The 22114-nt window shown below is 48.4% G+C and overlaps 7 protein-coding genes across 12 annotated transcripts; 5 read left to right on the forward strand and 2 right to left on the reverse strand.

Moving 5' to 3' along the window:
• Positions 1–295: 295 nt before the first annotated feature.
• On the reverse strand, positions 296–7488 carry LOC115768270 (RNA-binding protein 4F). 4 transcript variants are annotated; one of them, XM_030712804.1, is made up of 9 exons: positions 6844–7488; positions 3662–3912; positions 3424–3599; positions 2300–3036; positions 2072–2237; positions 1544–1960; positions 1360–1480; positions 1193–1298; positions 296–1128 (listed from the first exon to the last, which is right to left on the reverse strand). In XM_030712804.1, exons 1-9 carry the CDS (start codon positions 6961–6963, stop codon positions 757–759), a joined length of 2466 nt encoding a protein of 821 aa, XP_030568664.1. In that variant the 5' UTR covers positions 6964–7488; the 3' UTR covers positions 296–756. The 4 variants fall into 4 exon arrangements, with proteins under 4 accessions (XP_030568664.1, XP_030568663.1, XP_030568665.1 ...); XM_030712803.1 differs by having other exon boundaries at positions 3662–3915; XM_030712805.1 differs by lacking the exon at positions 6844–7488 and adding an exon at positions 3976–4003 and having other exon boundaries at positions 3662–3915.
• On the forward strand, positions 4529–6795 carry LOC115768272 (adenosylhomocysteinase). Its single transcript, XM_030712809.1, has 4 exons — positions 4529–4629; positions 4823–5013; positions 5521–5862; positions 5921–6795. The coding sequence occupies exons 1-4, from the start codon at positions 4605–4607 to the stop codon at positions 6659–6661; spliced, it is 1299 nt and encodes a 432-aa protein (XP_030568669.1). The 5' UTR covers positions 4529–4604; the 3' UTR covers positions 6662–6795.
• Positions 7489–7707: 219 nt separating the features above from the next.
• LOC115768271 (P3 protein) lies at positions 7708–9897 on the forward strand. Its single transcript, XM_030712808.1, has 3 exons — positions 7708–7791; positions 7859–8887; positions 8942–9897. Exons 2-3 carry the CDS (start codon positions 7868–7870, stop codon positions 9248–9250), a joined length of 1329 nt encoding a protein of 442 aa, XP_030568668.1. The 5' UTR covers positions 7708–7791; positions 7859–7867; the 3' UTR covers positions 9251–9897.
• A 61-nt stretch (positions 9898–9958) lies between these two features.
• LOC115768269 (anaphase-promoting complex subunit 1) lies at positions 9959–16861 on the reverse strand. The gene is made up of 8 exons (XM_030712802.1): positions 15639–16861; positions 15413–15536; positions 15178–15339; positions 13937–15110; positions 11823–13873; positions 11330–11764; positions 10695–11277; positions 9959–10637 (listed from the first exon to the last, which is right to left on the reverse strand). Exons 1-8 carry the CDS (start codon positions 16696–16698, stop codon positions 10182–10184), a joined length of 6045 nt encoding a protein of 2014 aa, XP_030568662.1. The 5' UTR covers positions 16699–16861; the 3' UTR covers positions 9959–10181.
• A 254-nt stretch (positions 16862–17115) lies between these two features.
• Positions 17116–17641, forward strand: LOC115768264. 3 transcript variants are annotated; one of them, XM_030712794.1, is made up of 2 exons: positions 17116–17190; positions 17431–17641. In XM_030712794.1, the coding sequence occupies exon 2, from the start codon at positions 17460–17462 to the stop codon at positions 17622–17624; it is 165 nt and encodes a 54-aa protein (XP_030568654.1). In that variant the 5' UTR covers positions 17116–17190; positions 17431–17459; the 3' UTR covers positions 17625–17641. The 3 variants fall into 3 exon arrangements, with proteins under 3 accessions (XP_030568654.1, XP_030568655.1, XP_030568656.1); XM_030712795.1 differs by lacking the exon at positions 17116–17190 and adding an exon at positions 17191–17272; XM_030712796.1 differs by lacking the exon at positions 17116–17190 and adding an exon at positions 17217–17283.
• Positions 17623–17906, forward strand: LOC115768263 (NADH dehydrogenase [ubiquinone] 1 beta subcomplex subunit 1). The gene has a single exon (XM_030712793.1). It carries the CDS (start codon positions 17642–17644, stop codon positions 17810–17812), a length of 171 nt encoding a protein of 56 aa, XP_030568653.1. The 5' UTR covers positions 17623–17641; the 3' UTR covers positions 17813–17906.
• Positions 17907–19522: 1616 nt separating this feature from the next.
• On the forward strand, positions 19523–21847 carry LOC115768268 (serine/threonine-protein kinase Nek2). Its single transcript, XM_030712801.1, has one exon. It carries the CDS (start codon positions 19574–19576, stop codon positions 21734–21736), a length of 2163 nt encoding a protein of 720 aa, XP_030568661.1. The 5' UTR covers positions 19523–19573; the 3' UTR covers positions 21737–21847.
• Positions 21848–22114: the final 267 nt, after the last annotated feature.

The raw sequence follows: 22114 nt of genomic DNA on the forward strand, positions 1-22114 counted from the left end.
CGCTCAACGCCCTGCAGTTGGGCTAACGAGCGCCAGTGTCTGTGTGCCCTGTCCGTGTGCTTGAGCATAATAGTATGCTGTACACGTCTAATGCGAGCAAAGAGTAAACGTTTTAAAGGTTCCTATACCCTGTTCACATAGTGTAAAAGGAGTCCATGGGGATTGAATGCAATTTTTTGCTGCTTAAGCTTATGACTGGACATTTAGTAGCTGTATTCGAGTCCGTCCCACAGCTTGGGTCACAACATACAACAGATAGATTACTAATGGGCCCACATTAAAGATAAAAGGCTCGTTTTCTAGTTTTCTTTTTTGTGGTCATAAGATTTATTCAGTAGGGTCACAAGGTCGCCTGTTGCATTACATAACATCAATATACAAATATTTATATGTACGTATACATAACTCTGTCCATATATATATATATATATATATGTATACATGCACATATTGAAGTATCTCTAGATGCCAAAATGAATTGTTTTTGTTTATGTTCTAAATATACATCTTTCCTTTTTGATGGATATAATATATAACATATGCACAATCTATATAAACATTACATGTAGTGCTCCTAAGTTTTCTGCCGTTAGTGTGTATCTGTGTGTGTGTGTGTGTGTGTGTGTGAGTGCGTGTTTTTAGTTTTTGGGTTAAGGAACTTCTTATAGATAACTTAGCATAAATGTTATACTAAAAACGACCATATCCATACGAGATACTTTTGCAATCTTCAATTTTCAATTGCGTATGTTTAGCTTAAATATTAAAGAGCTTGCGAAAGTCATCGTTGGATTTTGGAACAGTCGGCGGTGGCGGATCTGACTTTTCCGATTCGTCGGCTTTCTCACCGGCATTATCTTTATCATTGGCATTATCATTAGCATCGTCATTGCCATTTGCATTGTTGGCTTTGCCATTGGCGTCCATTGTGCTGCTAACAGCTGCATCTTCGTCCATATCCAGTTCGAGCTTCTTGCGCCGCTTTACCTCATTTATAACCAGCCTTGTTGGTATCAGTGTCGTTTGGATGCGACGCTTCAGTGGCTTCCTTTGGCCAGCAGCTGACGCTGTGGATGTACTTGCCCCTGCGGCTGGTTTCGGCGGCGGATTCGAAATGGCCACCTCAATCTAAACGAAAACAAAAAAAACAGTTGCTTTTATTACGTATTTGTCGTTTAAGGAAACGTCTTACGTTTTGCCCGCCAAGACAGAGTCCATCGCCACAGATGACCGCGTTTTGTGCCTCCTCCGGTTTTTCGAACTCAATGTACGCGATGCCCTTGAATCTTTGATTGCCGCTGGCGTAGGATATAGCATATTAAAAATTGATTTTGTGTTTTATATCGCCGTCTCACTTACTGTTTGTATACCAAACGCACATCCTTGATGTTGCCAAAGCATTTGAATGCATCGGACAGATCGTCTTTGGTGCAACGTGGATATAAGTTCTTTATAAATATCTTATTGACTTCCATATTCGCTGCAATTGAGAATTGATAGTTAGATAGATTCGTTCTTGTATTTTGGCACTTGTGCAACTCACGTGAATACTTAAAGTTCGGCTCTTTGGATGGTGGCCCTGGCGGCATTACTTTCTTGGCTGCCGGCACCTGTTTTCTTGGCAACGGTGCGCTCGGCCTTTTGACAGGCTTTTGGTTTCCCATTTGCTTTCTATCTGCTTGTCCACGCCATGTGGACGGCTGCCGATAAGTTTCTACCTTGTTGTGCACCTGCATGTATGCTTCGCAGTATGCCTGGCAATCGGATATTGTTTGATAGCTGCCAAAACAACGCTCGTTGCGACGATACAGCTCCGCAATGACATGGACGTCCGGTGTCATCGACAGTGCCGATAAAGCCTGGCGCAGCACTGTTGTCATCTTGCGCCCACTATTGTATTCGCTTTCCATTTGGGCATAGGCCAGCCACAGGTGGCTCTTGACGCTGCTGCCGGGATAATCTATGAAAAGGAAATGGTTTAAACACATACATCTATCTGAATCGACAAGAATTTCTCCTGCCTGACTGAGAATCAACACATTGTCCACCGGAAGGGATTTAAGGTACTCACTTAGTATCTCACACCAGATGGAGGCGCCATTATCGGGACTGTGCAGCTTTGCATACTCGACCTGTGCCCACAACTGGAGCACCTCGTAGCTCGTGTCTGCCTGGTCGCCGTATAGATCGGAGAGACGATCCCACACCTGACGAAATGCGGCACGCAGCTTCTTGACCTGTCAAAGATTGAACTTAAGTCATATGTCTTAAATGTATTGTCTATTCTTCAGCTGGATACCTGTTGCTCATCATCAACCTCGGTGTGGCGCACGCGATATGCCAAGTAGTCCAACTGCAGCTCTACATTCATTTCCATGTACGGCTCCAAGCGCTCTAGGTGCCGGGTTATCTCAACATCCACTTGCTCCTGGCTGAGATTGTGTTGCTCCATCAATTCCAAATACTTATGATTGAGCGCCATAGTCGGTTTCAACTGAAGCACACGGTTAATCAGATCCAAGGGCTTGCATTTAAGATAACCATCATTGACACTGGTGTGATGCAAGGCTCTATTTCCCGATTCTATAGGTTTTTCCATATATGCAATATAGTCCAACCAGAGGCGACTATCAGTGGGATATTTGGCCAGGCAACGTTCGTAAATCAATTTGACCAAGCTGCATTTGATATTAATGCCGAGCGACAAGGCGTCCACTTTCAGTATGAAATTCTCCTGCAGCCAGGATGAGTTCTCTGTGCTGGCCTTCAACTTCTGCTTGAAATCATTAATTAAATTGGAGATTGACTGCAACTGCTCGTCGTTGCAGTTCCATGTGACGCACTTGGCGCTCATTGTTTTCTCAATTAGCTCAACGTCCTCCTTCTCCGACATGGAGCTGAGCAATTTGCGCACTTGTTCGACAAAATCGACACGCTCCAGTCCATAATCAGCCAGCAATTTTGACCACATCGGGTGCTGCTCCATGAGCGGCTGTTCCAATAAGCTTTTTACAACAAAATCAGCAAGCTGTTCATCTGTTAAGTAAAGTGAAAACAAATTAAAGTTAACTTAGCAGCTTAAGAAACTCGACGGAGATAGCTTCAGGACCACTGGTCACAATCATTTCCGGATTGCAGACAAATTAGCTAGGAAGGGAGTCCCAGAGCAAACGACTGCACCATCTTCGGATCATTACAGGCTTTCTTACAGAGCATTACAGGCAGCGGGAGCAGCTGCACAAGCTCAAGACGCACTCTGCAGTCGCTGCCTCGACAAGACGCCAGAGCGCATGCTGGTTAGCTGTCCGAGAGACAGTAGAATGAAACTTGCTCAACTAGAGCGGACTTGGAGAATATTTGCTCAATAATGCAGTGAAGGCAAGCAATAACCAATTTCATCAAAATAATAGAATAGATTGTTACCATAGAAACTGCTCAGCGCGGAGGCGCATTTCGTTTCAAAAACCGCGCGCTCCGCCGGCGTCTGGGTGACCACCTTTAGTGTTTTGAGATAACGAAGCCATATATGCGGTGGTATGGTGGTATATTTTTGGAATTCATTGATGGCCACCTCAATCTTATCAAAGACATTCAATTTGCTGCAAGTGGAGCCAAAGATTAGTTAGTTTCAGCACAAATCACAGAATGCACGAATACCCACAATGCTGTCGTACACAGATCCATATAATGTTTATATTTCTTTGCTGGCCTGGCCAATATGGCCGCAAATTCATCCTCCATCTTTTGCTCATCATGCGAATCGCTGGTGTCGCCCAGCGAGCTCAATACACTAACTTCACTCTCCGTATCTGATTCAGCTCCACTGCCGCTTTCCTCGTTGCTGTCGGAGCTTATTTCAATTGGCTGCTCGTTCACGATGTTGTCGTCCTGACTGTCACCAGCTGGAGCGTTCTGCTGTAATGAATCGAACGGTTGCTGTTAGCATTGGCAACCAAATGACTGAGTTATGCTTACATCAGCTCCGCTGGCCATTTTTAAAAATATATTTAGTTTTCTTTATCAAAAGCTTAGAGTTGCTTCAATTGCTTCAAAAATCCTGCTCGCTAAAGTTTTTGTTGTAGTGCACGTAAACGACAACTAGAGATGAGCTAGGCTAATCCGCTTCACAGTGACTGCAAATGGCCTACTATCGGTAAAACAAAGTTTCGAAACTAACAACATTGTCGCTGTCTGTAAAAATGTAGTGCATGTGCATTAAAATACCCATGTAAACATATAGCAGATGTGTATTGTATTTTTGGCAGACACACAACAGTCTTTAACATGGACAGGAAAATAACCGGGCAGAGTGACATAAAAATTGCTACATATTAAACATAGATTAATCATATAAATTAAATTACAAAAAAAAAAAAATAAACATTTAAATTTTTAATTGCAAAATATTTAGTCCAGTTAAATTATCGATGATTGGCAGCACTGTTCTAATGTTAGTTAATGTATGAATATATCGATGCAGTGCTCAAATCGATAACTCGATTTATTTCTTACGATCTTAAAAGTTCTATTTTCGCCACTAAACGTTGCGCGCGTCGTCAATTCGGTCGTGTGTGTCTCTCTGAATTATTCTGAATCCTAGCAAGATGTCCAAGCCTACTTACAAAGTTGGTGAGTTAAAAATAAAATTAAAATCTGCGCATCATCTGTGCGCTACATATCTGCCTAGTAATGCCGGCAAAAGGCAGGTACGCACACACACATATGCATGCGCACACGTTTCCAGAGGTTAAAGCACATTGTTGCCGTGCCCGTTGTTTATATTTTCTATGAAACGTATATATCTTATCTCTCCCGGTGGCAGCCGATATCAATCTCGCCGAATGGGGACGCAAGGCGATCATCATTGCGGAGAACGAGATGCCCGGCCTGATGGCGTGCCGCAAGAAGTACGGCCCATCGAAGATCCTGAAGGGCGCTCGCATCACCGGCTGCCTGCACATGACCGTACAGACGGCGGTGCTCATCGAGACGCTGGTCGAGCTTGGCGCCGAGGTAAGCAATTCCCTTGACAGCTTTCGCCATGTGCGCTTATCCTTATCTTTTCTGCTTACTACAAAACAAAAAAACAAAAAACCAAATTCCAAAAAACGCGCCGAAAATTCTATTTTTCACGCTTGGGGGTCGCGCGTGAGTTCAAGGCGCACCGATAACAAACAAAATTGTAATCTCTGAGGGTCAGTGGGGCCATCACAAGAACCCATTGTTTACATCCTAATCTTTTCCACATGTAAATTAATTTCATCACAAAATCTAAAGCGTACTAAGAGAGGCATATCCGATCCCACTAAGTAAATATATTTATATGCATACGTATATATTCCTGATCAGCATCAGCAACAGACAAATCTTTAAGGACCTGGCTTCTATTTTGTCGATCCCTTATGAATATTTGTTAACCGGATCGGACCAAGAGGATCCTGACTAAAGTCAGCATTGCTCCAAGCCTGTCAAATATTCTAAATGTTCTAAATTATCTGTACCGATTTTGTGCCCACACAGGTCCAATGGTCTAGCTGCAACATATTCAGCACACAGGATCATGCTGCGGCTGCCATTGCAGCCACTGGAGTGCCCGTCTACGCTTGGAAGGGTGAAACCGACGAGGAGTACATGTGGTGCATTGAACAGACACTGGTCTTTCCCGATGGCCAGCCACTCAATATGATCCTGGACGATGGCGGCGATCTGACCAATTTGGTGCATGAACGTTTCCCCGATTATTTGAAGGGCATCAAGGGAATCAGCGAGGAGACAACGACCGGTGTCCACAATCTGTACAAGATGTTCAAGGATGGTCGCCTGGGCGTGCCCGCCATCAATGTCAACGATTCCGTGACCAAGGTGAGTCGCCAACAAGCACTCTCTCGTTCGGTTTTACATCTCGATTATCATCTTTTAGAGCAAATTCGATAATTTATATGGCTGCCGGGAGTCGCTGATTGATGGCATCAAGCGTGCCACAGATGTTATGATCGCCGGCAAGGTCTGCTGTGTGGCTGGCTATGGTGATGTTGGCAAGGGTTGTGCCCAGGCCTTGAAGGGCTTTGGCGGTCGCGTTATCATCACCGAAATCGATCCGATTAATGCGCTGCAGGCGGCTATGGAGGGCTATGAGGTGACCACAATGGAGGAGGCTAGCAAGGAGGCTTCCATCTATGTGACCACAACCGGCTGCCGTGACATAATCACCTCAGTGCATCTGCTTAACATGCCCGATGATGCCATTGTGTGCAACATTGGCCACTTTGATTGCGAGATCGATGTCGACTGGCTGAACAGCAATGCCAAGGAGAAGGTGAATGTTAAGCCGCAGGTGGATCGCTATACGATGCCCAATGGAAAGCACATTATTCTGCTCGCCGAGGGTCGTCTGGTCAATTTGGGCTGTGCCCATGGCCATCCCAGTTTTGTCATGTCCAATTCGTTTACCAACCAGGTGCTGGCCCAGATTGAGCTGTGGACCAAGTCGTCCCAGTATGCTGTCGGTGTGCACGTGCTGCCCAAGCTGCTCGACGAGGAGGTGGCCAGTCTGCATTTGGATAAGCTGGGCGTCAAGCTCACCAAGCTCTCGGACAAGCAGGCCGAATACCTGGGCGTACCGCAGACGGGACCCTTCAAGCCCGATCACTACAGATACTAAAGATCCCCCCATAATACACAACTACAAGCCCCTAAAATCTTTGTGCGATCACGTTTCTATATACGTAATCATATATGAGAACGTCATTTTCGCAGTTTATCGTAACCTTCAATAAAATCAAAACTTGCAATTTACTCACATTCACATTCAATATACTATTAGAAAACAGGATATTTACTTACCGGCATCTTAAGATGATTTATCAATGTAAGATTTGTAGTAAATTGAAGCGGAAATAATGGGTTATGCACGTAGAACGTGAGCATTACAAAATATTTGATAAGCCTGTTTCGGGTTAGCATCAGGAACTTTCATTCATTCAAAATTCTTTTGTGATAATTCGTACATTTTCTACGGCGAATTAGAAACGTTCTATTTCCTGAAAATGTTATTCTCATATAAATCCTTTGGGGTTATTTTTTATTGTTTCGTCTGAGTCCTGTGTTTAGAATGGGACCTCAAATAATTGTATTTAAAAGTTTGCTAAGTTTTTGAAAATTTCGATTTTGAGGTTAGGTTTGAAAAACGAAAATCGACTGGCAAATCACATTTTCATAATATGACGTAGTATATTTTAAATATTACAGGTTTTTACGTATTAAAACAGTTTTTACATATTAAAACAGGCATTCATTAAAATTACAGTTAAAGCAAATTTTATATTTTTGCAATCTGACTTTAACATTAAACTTCCTCAATATGGCGTAGTATATTTTAAATATTACAGGTTTTTACGTATTAAAACAGTTTTTACATATTAAAACAGGCATTTATTAAAATTACAGTTAAAGCAAATTTTGTAATTTGCAATCTGGCTTTAACATTAAACTTCCCCAAAGCTTAACAGATGTTAATAACGTCAAGAAAGCAATTGGGCAAAACAGCTGTTAAGATCACAATTAACACATGTACATACACTTACATGCAAACACACACGCACATGCATCTATGTTAATTGACAACCTGTACGAATGTAACTCGTTTCTCTCTATGTGTGCTGTGCTGTGACTCTGTGTGTGTGTGTGTGTCTGTGGCTTCGCTCTATTTGGCACGCATTCAACAACAACAACAGCAACAACAAATACATTAACAGAGTAGGCTGCTGCACTTAGATACGTTTCGCTTTTGCTGTAAGTTTGTTTTAAATCTGTTAGCTTGCTAATTGCGCAATTGGAAATATTAAAAGATTTTTACTAGTGGACCGAAATGAATATGGCGTACTGGCTTCTGGTTGTGGCCATGATGCTGAGTCAACAGACAGTGCCCAGCGCCAGTTGGCAGGCGCGCCTCGAGCCCGAGCTGCTGCAGCTGGAAATGGAACGCAGCGACGAGGTGCAGCTAACACTGTCCGACATAGCTGACGAACTGCAGCAGGCGGGCCGCTACAGTTTCCGCCTGCAGAGCGCCGCCGAACAGCTGGCCAGTGTGGCGTCCGATAATGCCAGCATACCCATGGAGCTGGTGTCGCACAACGGCTGGCAAGGACGCATTCGCGTGAATGCCCACTTTCTAGGCGAGGCAAGGATCACGGTGCGACTGTACGATGCGGCCAGCAATAGCAGCTCGCCGCCACACAATACCGGCAGCAATGCGAGCTCGTTGCTGGTGAAGGTGGTGCGACCGGAACGCGTCATCGATCATGTCTTCGTGGGCTCCATAATCCTGCTGATGTCGCTGCTGTACATTAACTTTGGCGCCGCGCTCAATGTGGATGTGCTGCAGGGCATCGTGACGCGTCCGATTGGACCGTGCATTGGCTTTGTCACCCAGGTGCTGGGCATGCCGCTGCTTAGCTATGCGCTGGGTGTCTTCATCTTTCCCGGCTCGCCGGCCATGCAGCTGGGCCTGTTCTTTACGGGCATTGCGCCGAGCGGCGGCGCCTCCAACACCTGGTCAGCGGTGCTTGGCGGCAACATTAATCTGTCCGTGCTGATGACAACGGTCAGCAATGTGGCCGCATTTGCCACCCTGCCGTTGTGGATATTCACGCTGGGTCAGCTGATCTTCGAGCGGGCGGGCATGGAGGTGCCGTACGACAAGGTTGCCAGCTACTGTGCCAGCCTGATTGTGCCCCTGCTCATCGGTTTGGCCATACAACGTTGGCTGCCACGCTTGGCGCAAGTGTTGGTGCGCCTCCTGAAGCCGATCTCCGCATGCCTTATACTCTTCATTGTCATCTTTGCGATCGTCACCAACTTTTATCTATTCCAGCTGTTCTCGTGGCAGGTGAGTTGCTTCCATATATACCAGTCCATCATCTAAACTATCGCCCAATAATAGATTGCCGTTGCCGGCCTGGGGCTGCCCGGATTGGGCTATGCGGTCGCCTGGCTGGCGTCCAAGCTGTTGCATCAGAACGCTGTCGATGCCCTGACCATTGCCATTGAGACGGGCATACAGAATACGGGCATTGCCATATTCTTTTTGCGCACCACATTGCCACAGCCGCAGGCGGATCTCACCACCGTGGTGCCGGTGTCCGTGGCCATTATGACGCCGCTGCCTCTACTGGGCATTTATTTATATCAGCGCTGTTGTCGGCGCAAAGCTGTTGAGCCCAGCGCTGCCGAGCATCAGCGCATTATCTGAAAGCAAGTAAGAGTGCTCTGGTCGGCGGTGTCCGACTAGAAGATACCCTAAACCCAAAACTCCCAAAAACAGCAGCAGCAGAAGATACCCTGAACCTAAATCTCCCAGAAACAGAAGCGACGGCTCGCTTCTTCAAGCCAACAAATATAATTTTTTTTTACCTATTTTATTGGTTACTTAAAAAAAACAAATTAATTTCACCTGCGTCCCGATCTTGATGAGATTTTATAAAGAACACAACCTATTAGCCCTCAGGGATTTGGGAGTTTTCCGAAAAATCAAGTATATACTTGACCTGTGTATTCCATAAAACAAGGCATGCGGCAAATTTGATGGATTAGCTCCTGAAACCTAAAAGATTTGCACAAAAACAGGATTCAATATCGATTTTTAATCGATTTCTTGGCTATCGATGATCGATAACAAACTCTTACGGCGCGCGCACTGCGAGGCCCTGTGTTCTAGCTCTTGCAGGCTCCGAGATCGACGCATTTTTACAGACTGACATACGGATAAGGCATGGCTCGTCTCGACCAAGAATACACAACTTTATGGGAGTCGGAGCTGCTTTTATCTGCCTGTTACAGACAATTTCACAAAACTATATTAAACGGGTTCAGGTTATATAAGGGGTCCAATTTTCTAATATAATATATATAAATATGTAAGTGTATGTAAATATTAACTACATATGTATGTATGTATATTTTTTTTTATAATAATTATATTTCTTATGGGAAACAATTAAAATTGTAAATCTCAGTGTTGCAATGCGCCATAATTTGCAATTAATACATCAAGTGCGTTAGTTGAGGTCGGCTTTAAAAACATATTCGATAACTAGTTATGACTTTGCGAATTCGATAACAAATTGCCAAAGCCGCTGTGCGATAACAAAAACTGAAGGCGCACAGATTTGATTTTTGTTTTTTTAAAAGGCAACCTCGTGCTGCTGTTGCTCCACAGTTTCAGTGGACAAAGCTTGGAATATTTTGAGCACACCAAATATGGTTTGCGGACCCAGTTGCAGCTTGTTGAACTCGACTATGATGCGCAGGTAGTTGATGGGGCCGCTGCTCAGATCGACACTGCTCAACATGTTTGGCATCAGATCGAAATAATTAACAACACAGAAGACACGCTGCAGATCCTGTGCACAGATGCTGGTTATATAGCTCGGCTCCAGACGCTTTTGTGTAAGAAATTCACGCAATGGTATACATAACTCACGCGCCCATTGCTCCAGCTGCAGCTTGGCAATCTCCTGCATCATCTGTATGAGCTCCACGGAGATTAACGTATGCTCGCTTCCACTTTTGCCCAAATAGGCTTCGATAAGCTTCACCTGCCATATATCAGTGTTGTTGGCCACCTGTTTGGTGACATGCTGCAACCAAATCGAATAGTTAAATGATTAGCAAATACAAAAAATGCGCACACATACATCGTAGAGCGTTAGGTAAACGGGCAGCAGATGCATGCGATCCTTGACTACCGCATTGTAGAAGAGCAGCATCAATTGATGGCGCTTACTCAGCTCCGTATAGCTCAGCTCTGTGCCCTTGGTGTTCAGAAAGCGGCTGAGAAATGGCTTGACCAGACGCTCGCTGGCGAACTGCTGTAGATCATTGACATCCACTTGCCAGCAAATGCTTTGCTCCATGGTCAATGTTTGGGCTAGCATGCTCTTCAATCGATCCGGATCTTCCAGATGGGACAGACGACCGGTGCGCTTCTTAATGTCAATGGGCGCACTTAGCTCCAATGCCTTTTCCAACTGATGCCAGTTGCGTGAACGCTCAAAGCACACGGGCCAATAGTTCTCATCATCCACAATCACCTGCTGCAGTGTGCTCAGCTCGGGCAGAATGCACGGCGCGATGGGCAGGCGGCGCAGCTCGGTGGAGCCCACCTCCAGTACCGAAATGTTGCACAGGCAGAGCTGATGGGTGTCGATGTCGCGCGGCAAGAACAGGCGAGGCTCTACGGCCAGCACATAGAGATGACGCAGCGCCTGCAAATGGTAACTAAGGAGGCGGTGGATTAGCCAGATCCTTGCAGATATAGTCGCATACTCACCGATTATCGTTGCTGTGTATGGGAAACTTGGGGAAGAAGGCACAGACGAGCGCCGCTATGGACTCTGGTGTCTTGGCAATGGTGAAACGGCCGGCGCCCAGAAAGAGCAGACCCAGCGACATATGTATGGCCATGTGGGAGCCGTATGTTATATGCGGATATTGTGGTCCAACGCGTGATCTTAGATAGCGTATGATGCGCAAAATTTCGCAATTGCCGGAACCGGCAAACACCAGCGAAATGGATATAAGCAGGACCATCAAACAGCTCTCGATGGTCGTGCGGCCGGCACACTCGCCCATGGGTGTGCCCGGAAAGCCCAGGAATTCCTTAATAACAGCGCGCAGTGTGGTAAATGCGATCGGATTCTCGGTGCCCGCATACTTCAAGCCAATGCAGAAGGCGGCGCCAGCCAAAATGTTGCAATACGCTTGTCTACAAATAGGTGGGATATAAATACATATATAGAATCTGCTTAGACTGGGCAACTAACGTGATGGCCTCATAGTCGACATCGCTGTCCTCGGGCGGCTCATCTTCGCGCGTGGGCAGACGAAGGTGCGTACGCAGGGTTTGGGGAAATTGCGCCTGGAACCAGTCGTTGTCCGGCTGCACCTGCTGCCACAGGATTAGGCCGCGTGCAATGGTGCGCAACAGCAGAAAATCTGGACGCACCATGTCCAGCAAATAGCGCGAATCCGGCGGCTGCATCCACTCGGCAATTGCCGTATTGCCCGAGTCGAAGAACATGAGACCCAGCGCCAATGTGGCGCCCGGTGCGGTCACATCAATGTTAACGCTATCGCCCTCACGCACCTGAAAGGAGGCCAGGCGATACTTCTCCTTCTGTGAGCCGCCAATGGGCCGCTTGACGCCGCCAACCATATAATAATGCAGCGTATCGGGCAGCTGAAGATCGCGCAGACCAGCCGGAGATTCACCCTGGCCCAGGGTGACCAGGCCGAGTGCCAAACCGGCAGTCATTGCATACGATTCACGCTCAATGCTATTCTCCATTTCGGGACCGGGCGGGCGGCCAATCTCCTGGAGCAGCACCTCGGCAATGTGCCGCTTAGCCGAGCCCTGATAGAGCAAACCGATGCCCATTAGAGCGGCCACCTGTGTGCTCTGCGGTATGTCCAGCTCCATGGCAGTCGCCGGCAGCAGAGCCTCCAGATGCACGCTCAGCAATTTTGTTGTTTTGGTGTCCATGCTGCCGCGATGCGCCGCCGAGATGCCCAGCAGCAGGCCGACGCTGGTCATCTCATCGCACTTGACCAAATACTTGTAGACGCTCATAAATGACAGCGACTTGAGATGGCCATTGAGGCCGAGAGCCATCAGGAATCCGGCATGCTCCAATGCATTGTTCGCCTGTGTCTTTGGCTTGTTGTAGACAATCCATGTGGAATCAATTTCCAATGCTTGCGGCGAGATTTTCAGGCCAGTCGCGACGCCATTATGAAACGATGGCCACATATGCATATTGGCAGGGAACTCAATCTGTTGCATCTCAATGGTGGTGCCCTTGACCGGCTCCCGGCCCACCAGGCACAGCTTGGGCATGGGCATATTATCGCTCGGCCGGGGCAGCAGGGTGCGCAGCGTAAACATGCCCCGGCCCAGTGGCAGGGTCATGGTCCGAGCACAGAGCGCAAATAGCTGTTTCTCCTGCTCCTCGATGAACTCGTGATCGCTTGTGCCGGGCGATTGTTGCACCTCGATGGCCACCGGATCGGCGCTGTTGAGCAGACGACGCACCTCCTCGACACGCATGTCGTCTGGAAAGCGCAGACGCAACAGTTTCGTATCCATATTGTCCATCCCATCGTGTCGCAACTGCTCGGCCTCCGGCTCGGCCATGGGCCATTCACCGCTGCTGGGCGCTATACGTGGCGACAGTGAATCCTCCTTGTAGACGCGCCCGCAATGCGGCTGACCGAAAGTCGTTTCGAGAAATGGCAGCTGTGCATGCGCCGCCAGCTCGGGTCGCAGTATCAGCTCATAGGTGGCCATGCTGCTGCCCATGGGCGGCATTAGACGCGCCTGTTCCAGGCACTCGGCAACCACCAGATGCACTGCGGCCGGCAAACGTTCAATATCGCGACGTGTCAGCTGCATGCATAGCAACAGCTCGAGGACCTGATGGCATCGCGGCACATCCACCGAAATGCTGCGCTTGGGGCGCTTCTTAAAGTTCGATTGTACAGCACCGAAGATCTCGAGCAGCTGCCACCAGTGCTTGAGCTTGGTGTGGCCATGCATCACCAGCGAGACCAGCTGCACCATATTCCGGCTACGCTCATTGATGCACTCCAAATAGCTAAGCGGCGGCACCTCCTCCCGACCGAGCAGCACGTGCTCCAGCTGCAGATGGACACTGGGCGCCGGCATGCGCAACAGCTCCTGGTAGAGCATCAGGGCGCCATGCTCGTTGCCCAGCATTGTCAGTTTGGTCGTCTTGTGCGTCAGCTCAGGAAAGTCCAGATGATAGTGAAATATATAGCTGTCCAGCTGCATGTCAATTGCCAGTTGGTGCAGAAACTGCATATAAAATAATCAAAATACTATTATTTTATTTTTAATTATTATATACAAGACACCTACCGAAGCCAGATAGAGGAGTGAGCTCTGAAAGACCGCATCCATTTTGAGATCCTCGTAGAGCATGTGCAGCCCGTAGAATATGGCGGGCAACATGCGAAACAATGGCGCCGTCACGTCCACACTGTACGCATGCGGTGGATCTGTTGGGCAGGCGGAGAGCGCCGTTTGCAACAGCATAAATTCCCAATCATCGTCGGTATAGGATTCGCAATCGTTGTATTTGCGTCGCTTCTGCGGCTCATCCTGTGCCGCGCCACAGCCCATGTGGGCCGTTTGCATTGGCGGCGTGGCACAGCGTGCATAGGACTCATCCACCTCGGTACTCTCGTTGGCCGTTGCCGTGCCCATGCAGCCCATAAGGCCGAGCAGTGTGCTGCGAAACAGTTGCCACTCCTGCTCGATGCTGTAGTCCCGCGAACCGGGCGGATTACGTGCACTGTACCATCGTATGATGAAGTGCAGAAATTGTGTCGGATTGAGCACCTGCCGCAGGGCGGCCACACAGCGTGTAATGAGGCGCGTATCGTTCAGCAGCGGCAGGGCAATGCGCAACATGCGACCGGTGGCATAGACCAGGGTCAATCGATTGCCGGCGGGATCGCGCAGCGCTTTGCATATGTTATGCGCCTGCCGTTGCGTATAGGACATGGCTTGGGGCTGTATGGGCGACAGCATATGCAGCTCCAGTTCCTCATCAAAGGCATTCAGATCGGCTGCCGCTTTGGTGGGCAACAGGCTGCTGCGACGCACCTCCACAAAGGAGCTGCTGGCCGGTTTCAGCTGTGATGGCAGCATGGCCTGCAGGGGCGTATGCGGATGTACAGTCGCAGCGGGTGCACTTCCTGGCGTGGGCGTGGCACTGTGCACACTGGGCGCGGTCGTTGTCAGCTGTGGCGTTATGTGCACCTTGGAAATGAGCACAGTGCCCGTGTATAATATAAGATTGCCGCCCGGATCCAGCACGGCAATCATATGCAAACGCTGCAGACCCACCGCATCCTTGGCGGGCAGCGTGGAGGCCATCGTGGACAGCTGCAGCTCGCTGGTGTCGTAGCCATGGATCAGCACCAGCTGCAGACGGCAGGAACGTGGCAGCAAATAGCACAAATACGTCTGACCCACCAGATCCGTGTGGATGAAGGCTCGGGTCGCCATCTCACAGAATTCGCGTTGGCTGCATACGTGAAATGTATTAAAATTCAAGCTGGGAACAGTTGTCATTGGTTGTCGGACAAACTTACGTGCCATACGTATTCTCTGTCCAGATGTGCTCCAAGCACATCTCCGGCTCAATGGGCTTGGCCGGCTTCACGTGCGTCATCTTGCGCATATCCTTGACGGACACCGACTGCTGGCTAATGCTATTCTGCAGCTGACTAAGCGGTGTGCCCAGCGAGGCGCGACTGAAAGCGAGTGTAGCCAGAAGATTAGTCGATGGTGATTTACAAATAATACAACTCGGCGGTAGCTACTCACTTGGATTGACCGAGGACGCCGCTAAAAGATTGTGACTGACTGAGGCCATATTTGGAGAAATTGTTTGCCGGCGTAATTGGTGTGTTGCGTCCCAGAAAGGATGCGGTGCTCAGCTTGGGCGTAGCTGCAAAACAAAACAAGATGCAAGAGATTAGTAAGTCGAAGCTTAAATAACCTGATATGGCCCATGCCCCTTGTGTTGGTGTATATTTAAAAGTTTACCCACCGCCTGTTAGCTTGGTGGAGCTGAAGCTATGGACACTGCTGGTGCCAGGTGTGCCGCGATGTCCCTGCAGCGTCTGGTTGAGCAGCTCCTGTTGCTGCTGTTGGCTCACACAGTTCACCTCCTCGGGCGTCACTTTGCGCAGACGGGCAGCAAAATGCTTGAAGAACTTGGCATCGTAGAGCAGCACCAGGTCCGAATCCTCGGCTGTGAAGACCACACTGTATTCCGGTTCGGTCATGTATCCAGTGGAACTGGTGGATGTTTTAAGCACAACCGGGCAGGCTTCGTGCAAGGGATGCGACATGGAGAACAGACGCGGCATTGGTATGGACAGATGCGAGACGAGCGCATTGCTGGAGTCCTTCTCCAGCAGCAAGCCGTGCTCCGTTTGCCACAAATGCGAGACGGGAAAATCAAGATTGGCCAAGAAGTCATCGCCATCATCACAATAGACGCGCAGTGCATCCTGATCGACCACACAAATGGCCGTCAAGCTGTCATCCTCCGGTTGGACAGCGGCGCGCAATTGAGCCAAGCGACCGCGCACAAAGCGACGATTCAGGAAGCAGGCGAATTTCACCGGCGTGTCGCAAGTGAAGCACATGCGCCGTTGCACACCATCATCGTCATCGTTGAGTCCCTGCGTCCAGATGACCGTGTGCTTGTTCACGTACAGCTCCTCCTCGTTGTTCACAATGTAGTCGCACATGGGCTCCTCACGACGCTGCTTGATCGGTTCCAGCAACTGTTGCGGCAGCGATGTCAGCTGCGTGGCAGCGGCGGCATTCGGACCGCACTTTTTGGTCTGCTCGATTAGCTGCTGGCGACGCTGGGCGCGCTCATAGCTGGCCTCGTAGTCATCATAGATTTCGCGAATGCACCAGAATTCTTGTGGCTCCTCTGTGGCGGCCGAGATATTAACATTTTGTAGACGCTGCAGTAGCAAATGCTCGGCGGGCAAATATTTGGGCAACGGCGGTTCTGTGGGCCCAGGATGCTCCTCTGCCGCCTGACGACCGCGAGGAATGAATTCCAGTGGCGGCTCTGCGACGGCAATCATCTCATTGCATGCATCCAGATTTGCGAGTTTCCTTGTTGCACAAACAGTCGCACACTACACAAAATCAAATTACTCAATATAACAATTGGAATCTTTTACCAAAATGCCGGCCCAGTTGTTGTCGCGCCGGCAAATTTGTATCAGAAATGTCATCGTTATCGGACCCGCATGTGACATCAATTGTAGTAACGATAGCCATAGTCAAATTATTTCAAAAATACCGATTTTGGTATTATTGGTATTTTGGCGAGCAACTTTAAAGTATAAAATTGCGGTTTTACAATTTGTACTTAATATTTAACAAAGACAAACAAAAATGGAATGGTTGTGCTGCACTACTGTGACAGGTAATAAATAAAATATTTATGGCGCGTACTTAACTTTTGTAATCTACCGATACTAGTATATATTTTAACATATTGTTTCTTGTTTCGATATATCGCCAAGCAGTGTTCATCTCACATCTCTAATCGACCAGGCTTTTGCATAAGCGTAAGTTAATAACAACAAAGAATTTGGCAATTTTCTTATATTATTCGGTAAAGCTGTTTGAAACAAATACGTCCTTTGTCGTGTGCGTACAGAGTAAGCAATTGTTGGCATTGCACACACTAAAATGTCATTAGTACTGTCGTTTCTTACACTTCCATTACGTAACCCAAGAAAAAAAAAAAAAAATAACAGCCCTTTAACACGTTCATGTTGCACTCATTAATTGTTGTTTGTTTACAGTTCATTCGCATTGACCAAGACACATACATATGGGCAGTAGCGTCATCTTACAGCTGGCGCGAAAGTACGGTGCAGTGATATTCTTTCCAACTGTTGCAGTCGGCTCCATCTACGCAGACTGGTCCCATACACGCGCTTGGAAACGCCAACAACTGCTAGCAGCACAGAGCGCGGCGCTGAAGAGTCAAAGCTAAATCAAATATAACACAAAATGGTGCTCGGTCTGGATAAGCGCGCCTTGTGGGCGGCGTTACCGCTGCTTGGCTTTGCGATTGGACATTTTCTGGATAAAAAGGAAACGGAACGCATGACCATGTTCCGCGACAAGAGCGCCCTCTATGCGCGCCCCGCTGGCAGCGAAAACCAGCCGCCGTCCTGGTGATTAGGCATTAAGGTCGCATACTATCACTACAATTTTTTTTCCCCTCACTGTCGTTAAAATAAACTGTAACATGGCTATGTGAAATGCTGGTAAATGTGATATATGGCTTATTAAGTGGAATTGTGCGTGTACCTGTGTTGCAAAGTGCAGGTCCATAAACGTTAGCATTACAAACCAATCTCGCTGACCTAACATCTTGCGGTCGCCGGCACCAGTGTTGTCAAATTCTGTTGTGTAATGGCTAAATTTAGCGTGAAAAAAAACTATGAAAACAGCTACAGAAAATACTTGAAAAAAAACGGCCAAATTTGAGGTAGATAATTCGAGTTGCCAACACTGGCCCGTACAAACAATGGTGGGCAATAAACACAAACCACGGATTGTAGGACAGTCGAACCCTGATTTATTTATGAAGGATTACGTTGCTGCCTGTTTCTTTTGGCCATTGTTTGTTTTACACATGAAAAACCATAAAACCATCAACACACGGGCTAACGATAAGCCGAAGATAACTCGTTTTTGGCTTGCTCTACCTGGACTCTAGCTGGACACACACACACGCGCACATATACACATACACAACGAATGCACATACACGAAAATCTCAGCTAGCAGCATAATTGCACCTTGCGTGCGAGCGAGACAGCATTAACAAAAGTGTTTTTATGCACAAAATCCGTTAGGATTTCAAGCGGCTCATGTTTTGCTGAATGAAAAATAGCGTATTGAAATGCATAATAACTTAGCTCAAAGAGGATCTAAAAACTGAAATTTGATTTTTGTATGCCTGTGTGCGTGTAACATAATCCGGTTGAGCGGCGCAAAGGCAGACACCGAGTGAAACAACAGACGCACAAATTGAAATGCCAACGCAACAAAACTAATTTATTTTTATGGTCACTGTGTGGGCAACGAGCATAGACAATTGTTCAAATTGCGGGCGTGCTGTGCCAAAGGACATTCGTCCGCAGACACTGTCCTGAATGCACACCCAACGGTTTTTATTTTGTACACAGGCCCAAGGCAACGGCGCGACCGCGCAGCGTGCAAGATTTGCAAAGTGCGTCGGCGTCCCTCCCTCCCTTCTGCTCAATCTCTTTTTGTGTGTGTTTGTGTGCGTGTGAGTGCAACAGCGACAGCCTTCTAGGAACGTAAGAAGATATGCATTTAGTGTTGAGCTATGTTGTGATTTTTAGAAGCCATTTACATAACTGTGACTTTTACTGTGACTTTCATATCCATGCGCGACTGCATCGACACATTTTGTCTCTCACTCTTGTTGGTGTTAGCGGCTGGTCGTTTCTTTTGTTTCGACCATGATAAAAGAAGGGTATAATGTTAGCGCGCTGCTTATTGTCTGTGGTAAAAGAAAACGGAGTGCAATATACATTTTTCGCTTTGTTTATTGACAGCTTTCGCCGTTTCATTCGCCCTTGTGCCAGTCACAGTCACAGATACGCGCATGCGGCTCATCTCTAATGTGTATGCAGTGTACAACACTTGTTTTGTGTGCGCTGCTGTTGTTGTTGGTTTTCGCAGGTAAAACTGTGTGTGTGGGTGCGCATGCGCATGATTGTGTGTGTGTGTGTGTGTGTGTGTACATGAATTTGCCGAAACTCGTTTGCAGGAGCAACGCTTAGTTAGTTTTCGGCATTCAATGCAAACAGAACAGGAGAGCGGGCGAATGGAAATTGAATTAATAGTGAAAAGAGTTTATGTAAACAACAGTTATTGCTCCTTTATTGGAAACATAGCCTCAGCATGAGCAGCACCGAGCAGTTAGGCGGCGGGGGCAGTGCCACCGAGTCGCCAGCCCATAAGAACACATCAGAGTTTGCCAAGAAAACGCTCCAGGACTACGAGGTGCTGGCCGTGATGGGCAACGGCGCCTTTGGCACCTGCTACAAGGTAAAGGATAAAACCACCGGTGTACTATACGCCTGGAAGGGCATGAACTACGACGAGCTGGGCGATGAGAAATGCGAATCCCTAATATCGGAGATAAGTGTGCTGCGTCAACTGCAGCATCCCAACATAGTGCAGTACTATCATCATCTGGTTAATCGGGAGGCCAAATCAATATATATCGTGATGGAGTGCTGTGATGGCGGTGATCTTGCCCAGCTAATACAGCGCGCACGGACGCAACGGCAACGCTTCGAGGAGCCGTACATTTGGCGTGTGCTCTTCCAGCTGTGCCGTGCGCTCCAGGTGTGCCATAATAAGATACCCAGCGGCACCATACTCCATCGCGACATAAAGCCGGCGAACATATTTCTGGATGCCAGCGGCAATGTTAAGCTGGGTGATTTTGGTCTGGCGCGCGTTTTACGCCGGGATCAGAGCTTTGCCGCCAGCTTTGTGGGCACACCGCACTACATGAGCCCGGAGCTGGTCAAGGGCAGGCAATACGATCGCAAGAGTGATGTCTGGGCGGTCGGTTGTCTCATCTATGAGCTCTGCGCATTGCGTCCGCCATTTCGGGGACGCGCATTTGAGCAGCTGTCTGCGAATATTGCCCACGGTCAGTTTAGCTGCATTCCGGCAATCTACAGCAGCGATCTGCAGTCCATCATTGGCTTCATGTTGGCCGTGGATCATGAGCAGCGTCCGGGCATTGAGGTAATCACACGTCATCCGCTGCTGGTGCGCAATATTAACCAGTTGGTTGCCGAGTTTCCACGTCTTGTCGACGCTGGTGAGGATTTTCAGCTGCCCGGCGTGGGCAAGTTGTTTCCCGAATCGCCGGAGTTATCCAGCACATTGTTCACGGAACAGTATAGCTTCAATGAGGGCTATGGCCAGCGGCGCCTGAGCGTCACTGGCGTCTTTACGCCCGATCTGCGTAGCGAGCTCTTCTACTCGGCCAAGCGGCGCATCTTTGGCAGCAAACAGCTGCAGAAATCGGATCCATCGCTCTACGAGAGCATACGCCGGGAGCCGCCGGCTACGTTGCAGCTGAGTCCGCAACGCGTCACACAGAACATCTTCGATGATGCACTGCAGCAGCGTTTGCATGCGATACGAGCACACGAATCACTGCTGGATCAGCGAGCCAGCGAGCTGCAAGCGGCCGAGGAGCGGCTCAAAACAATGGAACGCGAGCTGCGGCTCAAGCTGGAGCAGGCTGAGCAGCTGGCCCAAGCACAGGCACAGGCACTGGCCCAGGCACAGAACAAGTGTCAGTGCCAGTGTCGGCAGCAGGTGCCACCAGTGCCGCCGCGCAAGCCGCTGTCCACGCGCCACGATGACACCTACTGCAGCATCGAGCTGAATGAGACATCGCCGACGGTGGCCAAAATGAATCTGGCCATGCTGACGGCGCCCAAGCAGCTGCAGAGCAACAACAGCAATACGCTGCGCCGGGTCACATTTCAGTCGCCACCCAAATGCACCAAATATTCGCTGGAGCCGGCAACGGGTGCGGCACCAGCTGCGCCGCTGCCTATGCAAACGAGTGTGTCCAGCAATGAATCCGCCGAGAGTCAGGCTTCCAGCACACGTCGCAAGTCCATATTGTCTCTGTTTGGACTCAGTCGCGCGGGTAAAGCGCCTGTGAAGCCATCAGCAGCCGCTAAGCCAGCAGCGCCTGCGCCGGCAGCATCGGATCAGCAGCATCAGCCGCGCCGACCGCCATTGGCTGCCAAGCTGCCAGTCACACAGCAGCCGCAGCCGCCGCAACAGTTGACCAATATGTGGACCAAGGAGCAAAAACGCGCTGCCTTCGATTTGCTGGCGGCGATGAATGCCGCCGAAAAGGATGCCGCCGGCGTTGGAGCCGCACGTCGTCAGCAGCTGCGGCAATCTGTGCGGGAGCGCAATAGCAGCATGCAGCGCAATCGGATGCGACGTTCGCTCGTCCTGTCCACTGGCGTACAGCAGAAGCCGCTGTTGATGGCCTCCCGCGAACAGATGTTAATTTGATATTCCCATTAAGAGATTGCGAAGAGTTTTTGAGGGGGCGCTCAAAGTGGCCCGCCTTGTGATGTGAATAAGTTCCGAAAACTATTTTTTAAATCCTTTTTTTTTAAATCGACTTCTTTGTTCCTATCAAATGTGCATATCATTAATTATTAGTTGTAAGCAATTTTTTTTTTTTTTGTGAAAATACTTGCGCTTCGTGCAATTTACAATTGAATAAAAATAGTGTTAAACAACTATTGCATAGCCGTTATAATTGAATTCTGGCAGTGCAGTTCGATAGTCAACTATCTAACTGATAATGCAACTCTGTTAACTGCTTCACAAGTGGCAACCACAATATAATTGTTCATCTCTAGAAAGCTGCCTTTAGCGGTCTTT

The sequence above is a fragment of the Drosophila novamexicana genome, unplaced genomic scaffold (assembly GCF_003285875.2).
Source record: "Drosophila novamexicana strain 15010-1031.04,08,12 unplaced genomic scaffold, DnovRS2.1 tig00001741-arrow-arrow-pilon, whole genome shotgun sequence".
In the NCBI taxonomy this organism is placed as follows: Eukaryota; Metazoa; Arthropoda; class Insecta; order Diptera; family Drosophilidae; genus Drosophila; species Drosophila novamexicana.

Bases quoted from the DNA above. Each gene is read 5' to 3' on its own strand.
- LOC115768272 (XM_030712809.1), top strand. From the start codon at position 4,605: ATGTCCAAGCCTACTTACAAAGTTG. The intron at 4,630-4,822 runs GTGAGTTAAAAA...TCCCGGTGGCAG, and splicing joins CAAGCCTACTTACAAAGTTG to CCGATATCAATCTCGCCGAA. The intron at 5,863-5,920 runs GTGAGTCGCCAA...ATCATCTTTTAG, and splicing joins TCAACGATTCCGTGACCAAG to AGCAAATTCGATAATTTATA.
- LOC115768270 (XM_030712803.1), bottom strand. From the start codon at position 6,963: ATGCTAACCCGAAACAGGCTTATCAAATATTTTGTAATGCTCACGTTC. The intron at 3,916-6,843 runs GTAAGTAAATAT...GATTCATTACAG, and splicing joins TAAATCATCTTAAGATGCCG to CAGAACGCTCCAGCTGGTGA. The intron at 3,037-3,423 runs GTAACAATCTAT...TTTACTTAACAG, and splicing joins CGCGCTGAGCAGTTTCTATG to ATGAACAGCTTGCTGATTTT.
- LOC115768271 (XM_030712808.1), top strand. From the start codon at position 7,868: ATGAATATGGCGTACTGGCTTCTGGTTGTGGCCATGATGCTGAGTCAA. The intron at 8,888-8,941 runs GTGAGTTGCTTC...GCCCAATAATAG, and splicing joins TCCAGCTGTTCTCGTGGCAG to ATTGCCGTTGCCGGCCTGGG.
- LOC115768269 (XM_030712802.1), bottom strand. From the start codon at position 16,698: ATGATTGCCGTCGCAGAGCCGCCACTGGAATTCATTCCTCGCGGTCGT. The intron at 15,111-15,177 runs GTAAGTTTGTCC...TCACGTATGCAG, and splicing joins ACAGAGAATACGTATGGCAC to CCAACGCGAATTCTGTGAGA. The intron at 11,278-11,329 runs GTGAGTATGCGA...CCGCCTCCTTAG, and splicing joins ATACACAGCAACGATAATCG to TTACCATTTGCAGGCGCTGC.
- LOC115768264 (XM_030712794.1), top strand. From the start codon at position 17,460: ATGGGCAGTAGCGTCATCTTACAGCTGGCGCGAAAGTACGGTGCAGTG.
- LOC115768263 (XM_030712793.1), top strand. From the start codon at position 17,642: ATGGTGCTCGGTCTGGATAAGCGCGCCTTGTGGGCGGCGTTACCGCTG.
- LOC115768268 (XM_030712801.1), top strand. From the start codon at position 19,574: ATGAGCAGCACCGAGCAGTTAGGCGGCGGGGGCAGTGCCACCGAGTCG.